Raw genomic sequence first — 10,205 nt, 5'->3', positions numbered from 1 at the left:
GCACACAAGCATGAAAGCCATCCATGCGCAGGTCTGTCTGAAGGCCTCCGGAAAGGGTTGGCACCTCCTCCATCTCCCCTCCCAAAACAGCTGCTAAGCACAGTGTGATACATATTCAAAGGGCAGGGGGGCCGCCAGGCACTTCCTGAAGACCCTTCATGGCCACAAGTTACAAACTGATACTCACAAGGCTGGGAGGTGGCCAGCGGGGGGAGTCGGCTGCTGGGGCTGCGATGGATGGAGGGCCAGGGGGGCTGCAGACCCCTGGCAAGCTGTTGCCTCGGGAGGGCATCAGCTGGGCGCTCTCTCTTTTAGAGAGAAACCAGAAACCTGGAGTTGTTAATCTCCTGACTTTTAAACACTGGTAACTAATCTAAATTCTATGAAAATACAGTGTGCACGAAACCTTTTCCCTTCAAAGTGTGGTCAGGGGCAGCCTCAGCCCCACCTGGGAGCTTGTTAAGACTCAGAAATCTCAGCCCTGGGGCAGAATCTGCATTTTAATGAGATCTCCAGGTGACTCACACACATTAAAACGTGAAGCCCTGAACTAAACAGAATACAGCAGGGAGGTGGAGGTGCTCAGAGCTGCCCGTTCACCACACCTGACACACGTAAAGTGGCCCCACCTGTTAAGACCCAGGAGGGCCCTGAGCCCAGAATTCAGAATTCAGCTACTGCTAGGGGCTCCTTTAATTATACCAATTTATTCAAGTGGTAGAAAAACCCTCTTGGCAGTAGGACGACAAAATAGAAAGTCTGTAAACATTTCATCCCCTATCCCTTCTAAGGAGTTTCCTGTGATAGAAAATTGAATTCTAGCCGGCAATGGTGGTGCAAAGTCTATAGAAAAAGGTCCCGTGATGTGGCCATTCTCCTTAATCCACACCAGTCCAATGGGGTGGCTGGACCCTGCCACTTGGTCACATGGTGGTCATGGTGAGTTGCGTTCACGAGTGGCCCTGCCCCAGGAGGCTGGAGGCTCTTTGGCAGAGGCCCTTGGGCGACAGGCGACAGGCCTCAGGCAGCAGGCACAGGCACAGGCAGGCGGGAAGGAGGCAGTCTCTCTGGGACACTACTGCTCAGGTGCTCGCGCCATGGCAGACATCCAGGTGTGGGCCGAAGGCCAGGTGCGGGGCTGAGGCACAGGTGCAATCAGAAGCTTGGCTGGCACTGGGGCTGAGACCACCCAGAGTCAGTGGCCTTGGACTTTGCCCTGCAGAAGCCGAACGACATTGAAAGGAGCCTCCGGAACAGGCCGTGGTGGGCAGCTGAGGTTTCAGTCCTTGAAGGGGTTGTGGGCGTCACCCGGCTGCTCCTTCTCGGCAGCTGAGAGCTCCCCATTCATCTCTTGCAGTGGATGGTAGACATAGGACCCATCCAGGTGTCGGCTCCGCTCTGCTCTGCAGCTGAGGAGCAAGGACACATTTGCCACCGTGCTGATCAGCAGAAGGAAAACCAGGACCAGGGTGAGGGCCAGCCAGGTGGTCCTGGAGACAGGAGAGAAATCTTGAACGGGGACTGTCGGGCAGATTCAGGGCTGTGGGAGTGTCGGAGGATGTTCCTCCCTCTCCCTTTGCTTTTCCACCCACAACAGGGGCTCAGGGTCGTGGCCTCCAGGGACCACACAGGGCCTCTCAAGGAGCAAATGGGCCTTGTGGGGCTGAGGCGACTCCAGACACGTGTTCAGAGAGCAGTGGGGACAGCTGCTCTGTGGGTTGCAGCAGCTGCCGCCACATCTTCTGATATTTCAAGAAAAACATTTTAAAAAAAGGGTTTTGCATGAATGTTACTGCTTTTCGGATGTTGTTAATAAATCTTTTAAATTGTGGTCCTGGCCGGTTTGGCTCAGCGGTTAGAGCATCAGCCCAACGACCGAAGGGTCTTGGGTTTGATTCCCAGTCAAGGGTGATCCCCAGCCCTAGTCGGGTTGCAGGTTCGATTCCCAGCCCTTGTTGGGGTCGTGCAGGAGGCAACCAATCGATGTTTCTATTTCTCCCTTCTCCACTCTATCTAAAAATCAATGGAGTAAGGGTTAAAAATAAATTTTAAAAAATGTTTAAAATAAATAAATAAAAATAAAATTAAAAAATTTTTAATAAAGTTTTAAATTGTGAAGACCAACTCAAATGAGCTAATCCAGCCCTAGAGGCATCAGTTTGCATCCTGTGCTCCAAGGGAGGCTTGCTGACAGAGGCTGGACTCTGCTCAGGGACCACAAAGCAGACAGAGCAGGTGGCTGCCAGGGGTCTGGCGGGGAGCAGGGCCCTCGGTCTCACACCCCGGGAGCTGGAGCTTAAGGCCAGGGGCTGGAGCTCCTGGGAGCGCCTGCCCCTGCTCTGGTGCATTTTGAAAGCACATTTCAGTCTTCTCTGGGCCTCACTCCGCCCACACTCACTGGGCCAGGATCCCCAGGAGGGACCTGGCGTCTGCTGTACTGACAAGCTCCCAGGGGCGGCCTCTGGGACAATGCTGGGGAGCTCTTCATTCATATCCATACCTGGTTTCTACCTCCAGAGGGGGCCGGGGGAGAGGGGAGGGTCAGGCAGGCACCCAGGCCTGGGCCCTGGGGGTTGAGAACCACAAGAAACGAGGTTCTCAAAGCAGGTCCCCAGACCACCGTGTCAGCATCGCCGGGAATGCAGATGCTCGGGCTCCTCCCCAGACCCACTGAGGCAGAGAGTCCAGCACTCTCGTCATACACCCTCCTCCCTGAGGGCAGTTTGCAAGCAAAGCCTCAACACAGGGCTCGAGCGCACACAGGTGCCTGGGGAATAAGGCAAGTTCCTGGGGGCCCGGTGCTTCTGGACCGGGAGCTCAGACCAACCTGTGAGTGTCATGACCAACAACAGTAAGCCCACGCCCAGCCCCGACTCCCACTGGGGTGCTGACCAGGGTCCTCCTCACCGGCTCCCTTTGAACATCAACTGTGCCGCTCCCTGTGCTCCCATTGGAGAAATGTCGCCTGGGTGCTCAGCTGCCACCTGCTAGCCTTGCCCAGTAGAGGGAGGGGGTCTCCTCCCACCCTTGCCCCAGGTCCCACCAAAGCACCTACCCAGTGAGAAGGGAGAGTTCTGCTGTCTTCAGGGTGACCTGGGGTGGCTGGACACACTGCTTCACTGAAAGACACCAGGGTGAGGCTGAGGGTCCAGGAAGGTGGGGGTCTGCCCTCTCCTGCCTCCAGGGGGCTTGGGAGGGGCCGTACCTTGGGAGAGAATGCTGCTTAGGGTGGGCACCAGGGTGAGGTTGCAGTTGCCGGTCTGGGGGTCACAGGGACACTGGTGCTCACACTCACAAGGGCTCTGGCAGCCTGGCCCATGCCAGCCAAGGGGACACTCTGCAGTGAGGAGAGGGGAAGGTAGACGTGGAGGCGCCAGTGACAGGGCTTCTGTCTGAACTGCCAGGATGGGCCCCCGGGTGCAGAGAGCCTGGCTAAAACAGAGGTGCACCTCCCACACACTCCCAGGCCAGACTGGAGGTGCTCCCCCTGGCTGACTCAGGGGCCCACCTAGCTTACCCTGAACGCAGCTGTCTCCAGTGAAGCCAGGGGGACAGGTGCAGGTCCCCCGAACTGGGTCACACGTAGCTCCGTTCTGGCACTGGCACTCCTTGGCACAGTCCTCCCCGAAGGAGCCATTGCTGCAAGCTGGGATGGGGGAAGGGAGAGCTTTGCGAAATCTGTCCCCGTGGCTCCCAGGCTGGGCCAACAGGGCTGCATATGAACCTCAGTCGCCCTGAGTGGCCTTTAGGCTCACACATTCCCCAACAGACAGTTACTGAGAACACGCCAGTAACTGAGACTCTGCCCTGAGACTGTGCCCTCATGGAGCCTCAAGTCTAGGAGGGCAGGTGACCAGCAAGCTGGAAAGCAAATGTCAAAGTACAAGCAAGGACAAGTACCACAGGGATGTGACCTCTTGGCAGCAGCAAACCACTGAGGGGCCGGGGAGGGGGGGAGGCCTCTGAGGACATGACATTAGGCTGAGATTCTGGAGGAGCAGAGTAAGCACAGTGAGCAAGGAGGGGACAGGGTACCCAGGGCCTGGCGGGTCACACTGAGCAGCTTGGGTTTTTCACTAAGTGCGAAAGAAAGTGGGTTAAAATGTGTTCCCCCAAAAGATACAGCCTAATTCCTAGAACCTGTAAATGGAAACTTGTTTGGAAATAAGTCTTTGCAGATACACATAAGTAAAGGATCTTAAGATGAGATCATTTTAAATTTAGGGTGAGCCCTAAATCCAGTGACCAGGGCTCCTTGGTAAGATAACAGAGAGGGAGACTGAACACACAGGGAGGCCATGTGAAGACGAGGGCAGAGATTGGAGTCGTGTGGCCACAAGCCAAAGAACGCCGGGGACCACCAGGGCTGGAAGAGGTAGGAAGGCTCCTCCCCTAGACCTTTCAGAGGGAGCGTGACTCTGACACCTTGATTTTGGGGTTCTGGCCTCCACATTCCTGTTTTAAGTTGCCCAGGCTGTAGGATTTGTTGTAGGACCCCAGGACACCGATGCAGTGATTTACATGTGAGGCGAGTGCGAGACAAGAGGCAAGCGACGTGCAGACTAAGGTGAGGATGAAGGCAGCTGCCACGCTCACCCTCTCCCCGTGCGCCGGGGGCTGGGGAGGGGTGGGCCTAGTGGCTTTTACCTTCACTGCAGTTGGACCCTGTCCATCCAGCTTCGCAGCGGCAGCCAGCTGCCAAGACAAGACCGAGAAGGTCGGGTGAGGGCCCAGGCAAACCTGGGCAGGGAGAGCTGGGAGCCCGGGTCAAGCTGCCTCCCCAGAGACCTCACTCACTCTCTGTGCACAGCCCCTGCTGGCTGCAGTTGGAGGGGCCACAGTCCAGCCTGTCACAGCCGGTGCCCCGCCAGAAGTGCCCCATGCACTGGCAGCGCCCCTCCACACAGGTCCCGTGGCCGTTGCAGTCAGGTGGCTGGCAGTGGGGCTTATGCACACACACCACAGTGGACACACTTCGGGGACAGCGCCACATGTTGTCCTTGCTGCAAGGGGACACAGTGTTTGAAGAGAAGCTGTGGTGCTGACCATCTCCGGCCAGCCCCTCAAACCCCTTACGGCAGCCTACGAGTGCTGCCTCTCTCCACTGTCCCATCTCCAGACTTTTACAGATTCTTCCCAACCCCCACAGTCCATCTCCCCCAGGGCCTTTGCACATGCTGTTCTTCCACCCCCTGCCTACCCACCTCCTCTTCCTTTAGATCTCTGCTCATGCTTCATTACCCTCAGAGGGTTTTCCTGACCAATCAATCCCCTGTCACTAGCTTAGGTAGTACCGGTACACTATGTATATTTCCTATAAGCAGCGAGACGCAGGGACCTCAGCCCTTCCTGCTCACTGTTGAATCCCCGGGGCCTGGCACATAGCAGGTACTCAGTATTCGTTGAAAAGAGCCAGGGACAGGCTTGAACTCAGACCTCAAGAAGGGGACTCTGGTGTGTTTACCAGTGATCTGACGGGTAACTGGCCAAGGTCCCATTGAGCACAAAGGTAGCGGAGCCCCCTCCATCCAGGTTGATGGCGTTGACCACGTCCTGTTTCAGCAGGAACTCCGCCATCTCCTGCAGGTTAATGCTGCAGCACAAGAGCAGCACTGCTGAGTGCCCACCACCATTTCCGGGGCAATTTGCACTTTCCATGGTGGCAGGCACACTGCTAAACGGCTCCCCAAAGATGCCCAATCCTAATCCCAGAATCTGTGAATATAATGAGAGATCACTCCTGTGGTTATATTACGTTACATGGCACAGCTGTCCACAAATGGGGCCCTGTACTGGATTATCTGGGTGGGCCCAATGGAATCACAAGAGCCCTTGAAAGCAGAGAACTTGCCCTGGCTGGGTGGCTCAGCTGGTTGGAGCATTGTCTGTATGCCAAAAGGTCGAGGGTGTGATTCCTGGTCAGGGCACATGCCTAGGTTGCAGGTTCGACCCCTAGTCGGGGCACAAACTGGAGGCAGCCAATCAATGTTGCTCTCTCCCATTGATGTTTCTCACTCTCTCTCTCTCTCAAAAATCAATAAAAAATGCATATCCTTGGGTGAGGATTAAAAAAAAGGCAGAGTGGTGGAAGAGAAAGTGAGAAATTGGAGATACGAGGGGACCAGAGGGATTTGATAGAATTCTGCTGGCTTGAAGATGGGGAGGGTACACACAAGGAGGAATGTGTGCATCCGTAGGAGCTGAGGCTCCAGCTGGAGGCTGACAAGAACACTAAGACCTCAGTCCTACAACTGCAAGGAACTGCATTCTGCCAACAACCTAAATGAGCTGGGAAGAGGGTTCTTTCCCAGAAGCTCCAGATAAGTGTCCTGCCTGGCCAACAGCTTGACTCTGTCCATGGGATAACCTGAACACAGAGCCCAGTGACCCCTCTGGACTCCTGACTTACAGAACCATGATGTAACAAATGGGTGCTCATTTGTAATACAGCAATAACACAATTGCTCTTTACAGAGCACGAAACTGTGGCTCAGAGGGGTTGAGTGACTTGTCTACGGCCACAGAGCTAGCAGATAGCTAAGGAGGAACTAGAATCGAGGTCTTCTCCCTGCTAACTTTGTGATGATTGCCTTTCATACCACCTGAGACTCAGGAGGGAGGAGGCCTACACTGGGGAGACTGAGAGGAAGTGTGGGGAGGATGATGAATTCTTGGAAGTGGTACAGACCAGGGGAAGGCAGGGGACAGATGGGTGTGAACATCCCCCCGGAACAGTTGGCCGTCTGAGGCAGCCATCGGTAGGTGCAAGTTCCTCAGAGCAGGACTCAGCCCAGATCCAGAGGCTCTGGTTCCTGGTACTCACCCCCGCTGCTCTGTCTGTCCGTCTGCATGGAAGAGCACCAGCTGCCCCTTTCGGTCATGGCCCACAGCTGTTCTGGCTGATATTACATTCACAAATTTGCTGAAGGGACCTGAAAGAGAAGCAGCTGGGCTGATCAATGGCCCTTCGGGAGGCCTTCTAGGCTTGGTCTGTCCCTTCCTGCCAGTCCACGCCATCCAATGTTTCCCTGCCTCCCCACTGCCCCGCTGCAATCTCACATCGAAGCCAAAGGGCTCTTCTTAAGTGTAAACAAAGTAATGTCAGCCTCCAGGCGAAAACCCTCTATGGTTTCCACTGTTCTTAGAGTAGTACACAAACACCTTACCAAGGCCCAGCATGGCCATCCTGGCCTGTGCTCCTACCTCATCTCCTGGGGCTTCCCTCTCATCACCCTGCAGCCACTTTCTGATCCCTCCAGCTGGACTGCGCTTCTCCTCAGCTTTTCTCATAGCTTGCTCCTTCTGATGTAAGCTACCTCCGTGGGGCCATCTCTGACTGCTCAGTCTAAAGTAGCCCATTTCCACATTAGGGCCACGGTATCCCTCCTGACCCAGCATCCCACATCCCAGTGGTTTTCACACTTGAGTGTCCATCAAAATCACCCAAGGGCTTGTTAAAACACGAGCTTTGGCCTCAACCCCAGGGATTCTGATCCTGTAGGTTTGAGGGAGGCCTTAAGTTTTGCTTTTATAACAACCTCCTGAATGACAGACACTGTTGGTCCATGAATATTTTAGCAGCACTTGTCCATTTCCTTGCCCGTAGCTCCTTTCCTCCACCAAGCCTCTTCCTCCCAACTTTATTTTTCTTTCTTATCACTTACCACTTCTTTTTAGCAAATTATACATCTATTTTCTCTCATATATTGAGCAGGCACCTTATCTGTCTCAATCCCTGATCCCTAGTACATAGAATAGTACTTATTGAAAGATTTCCCCATGACTCCTCTGGTCCTGGTTCTCAGGAGCACTGTTGCCACCCCCACTCCACCTGTCTCCTGTGTCTCATCGCACTCAGCTGCCTGGCTCTCATTGATGTAGATGCTTCCATTTCGAATCAGCCACACGACCCCACTCAGCAGCTGCACAAATGGATTCTCAGTGTCCAGCACCTCCTCCTCAGACAGGTACCTGAACAAAGGGAAGGTGTGAGGTTCACTTAGCAGCATGGGCAGCTGTGGGCAGCTTCTCCACTCCAGCCCCAATAACCTGGCTGCTTGAATTCTCCTCCTGCTCCAGGAACCTGCCAGGTCCTAATCTGGAAAGCAGTCTTATAATCACTCTACAGAGTCCAGGCTACATGTCATTGAATAGAAACAACCTTTTTTTTTTTTTTTTAATCCTCATCCGAGGACATTTTTCCATTTTTTTGTACAGACAGAGTGGGAGGGAGAGAGAGGAAGAGAGAGAGAGGGAAACATCGATGTGAAAGGGACACATCGAGTGGCTGCCACCCGCACGACCAACCAGGGCCGGGGACAAACTGCAACCGAGGTACGTGCCCTTAGCGGGAACCGAACCCGGGCCTCTCCGGACCGCAGGCGGACGCTCTAACCGCTGAGCCAAACCGGCCAGGGCTGAATAGAAACAACCTTCGATTTCCCAGGCCATCATCATGGCCAAACTACCACTTGATATCTGTACAGCTCTTAACTGGCCTCCTTGCTTCTACTATGGCCCTCCAGTCTACTCTCCTGCCAGGGTCAGAGTAAGCTTTTAAATAATCAAAATCAGTCCTGTCATCCTCTGATACTCTGCTCCTTCCTTCAGTCCCTCGTACACACCAAGCCCCTATGCACTTCTGAGTCTTAGTTCTTGCTATGCCTTCTGACTGCAATGCTGTTCCTCCAGTTCTGACCCTGGCTGACTTGTGACTAATCTTCAGGCCTCAACTCAAAGGTCACCTTCTCAACAACTTTCCTAATCTCCTTCCCTAAAATCAACACTCTATTTACAATCAGTTCACCGTATTCATTGTTTCACGGCACATACACGATCTGAATTCATCGCAACCATCTCCTTGACTTTTGTTTATTTTTCCTAGTAATGGGAGAGATCCATGAAGGCAAAAGCTACACTGTGCTCTTTGTCGGCTATATATGTCCCCAGTACAGGGCACATTGCCTGACACAAGGCAAGCGCTCAGTGATAGTGGCTGACGACTACAAGGTGCAAGGAGGGTGTTCCTCGTCCCATTCTGCAGATGAGGACACGGAGGCTCGGCTTGGTTAGGGGAGTTGAACGTGACAGTACGGAGACAACCTAAACTGCAGGCCCTCTACCCACGACAGTCACGGGCCTCCCTGCCTCCTCACCCGGTGACCAGGGTGCCGTCGCGGCGGATCCCGAACTGCGCGTTCTGTATGCCGCCGGCGCTGCTCACCGGCCGCCCGTCGCTCACCACGTTCCCCAGGCACTCGCCGGTGTCCATGCGGAAAAAGCCGCCGTTCTGGGCGACGCTGCAGCCGGCCGCCCGCGCCGTCTCTTCCACGGTGGCGCGGCGCCTCGACGCGCAGCCGCCGGGCCCACCGGGCTCCAGCACCGAGAAGGTGCGCAGGGGCTCGCTGACCCGCGTCAGGTGGCCGCTCACGGCGCGGCCGGCGAAATGCGAAACGAAGGTGCGCACCGCGGGGCCGCGGGCGCCCGGGGTCGCGGGGGAAGGCGGCCAGCTCTCGTGCTCGCGGCTGCCGACGCGCACCCTCGCGCAGTCCCGGGCGGAGCGCGCGCGCTCGCGGGAGTAGGGCAGCAGCAAGTCGTCGTCCAGGGAGGCCCTGCGGGGTAGGGGCGGCCGTGACCCGGGGGACTGTGGCCGGGGCAGGGGGACCCCCGGACCTGGGTTACCCGCCACCATCCCCGGGAGCTGCACTCACCCCCAGCCGAAGCCGCCGGACGCCTCCCAGAGGAAGCTGAGCAGCATAAGGAAGAGAAACCAGCGACCCATGGAGGCCGCCATGTTGGACGCGGGCCTCGGGTCACGTGGGCTCGACCCACGTTACTCTAGTCTAGACCTCCGGAGGCGGCTTTCCGCTCTGACGCGTCGGCGCCTTCCCTGGGGTACGGCTGTGGCTGCATCTCGTCCGGTAATTGACTGTGCTGGTTTGGAAGGGGGCGTGGCCTTGGGGGGTGGCGGGAACTTCTAATGTTGATGTGATTTCAGCCCTACAGAAGTTGCCAGAGCAATGTAAAGAACTCCGGTATACGTTTATTTTTACCAATTGTTAATGTTTGCCACTTCCTGCCAGTACGTGTATTTTATTCATATGCATTTTTTCCTGAACCATTTGTAGCCAGGTTGCAGACATCATGATCTTTCACCTCCATAATTCGCTCTGTATCTTATACCAACAAGGACATTTTCTTGCGTG

The 10,205-nt window shown here is 55.4% G+C and overlaps 1 protein-coding gene across 2 annotated transcripts; it reads right to left on the bottom strand.

Moving 5' to 3' along the window:
* Positions 1 to 678: 678 nt before the first annotated feature.
* Positions 679 to 9,799, bottom strand: NAGPA (N-acetylglucosamine-1-phosphodiester alpha-N-acetylglucosaminidase). 2 transcript variants are annotated; one of them, XM_036279470.1, is made up of 11 exons: positions 9,711 to 9,799; positions 9,156 to 9,611; positions 7,832 to 7,971; positions 6,824 to 6,932; positions 5,465 to 5,593; positions 4,798 to 5,003; positions 4,648 to 4,695; positions 3,518 to 3,646; positions 3,206 to 3,337; positions 3,056 to 3,119; positions 679 to 1,490 (listed from the first exon to the last, which is right to left on the bottom strand). In XM_036279470.1, exons 1-11 carry the CDS (start codon positions 9,791 to 9,793, stop codon positions 1,280 to 1,282), a joined length of 1,707 nt encoding a protein of 568 aa, XP_036135363.1. In that variant the 5' UTR covers positions 9,794 to 9,799; the 3' UTR covers positions 679 to 1,279. The 2 variants fall into 2 exon arrangements, with proteins under 2 accessions (XP_036135363.1, XP_036135364.1); XM_036279471.1 differs by having other exon boundaries at positions 3,056 to 3,114.
* Positions 9,800 to 10,205: the final 406 nt, after the last annotated feature.

This window comes from Molossus molossus, unplaced genomic scaffold, assembly GCF_014108415.1.
Source record: "Molossus molossus isolate mMolMol1 unplaced genomic scaffold, mMolMol1.p scaffold_m16_p_3, whole genome shotgun sequence".
Taxonomy (NCBI): domain Eukaryota; kingdom Metazoa; phylum Chordata; class Mammalia; order Chiroptera; family Molossidae; genus Molossus; species Molossus molossus.
This window is presented reverse-complemented; position numbering and strand designations above follow the sequence as displayed.

Excerpts from the sequence above, each read along its gene's own strand:
- NAGPA (XM_036279470.1), bottom strand. The coding sequence starts at position 9,793 with ATGGCGGCCTCCATGGGTCGCTGGTTTCTCTTCCTTATGCTGCTCAGC. Across the intron at positions 4,696-4,797 it reads GCAGGGGCTGTGCACAGAGA|CTGGCTGCCGCTGCGAAGCT; the intron begins GTGAGTGAGGTC and ends TTGTCTTGGCAG. Across the intron at positions 3,647-4,647 it reads AGGGTCCAACTGCAGTGAAG|CTTGCAGCAATGGCTCCTTC; the intron begins GTAAAAGCCACT and ends CCCCCATCCCAG.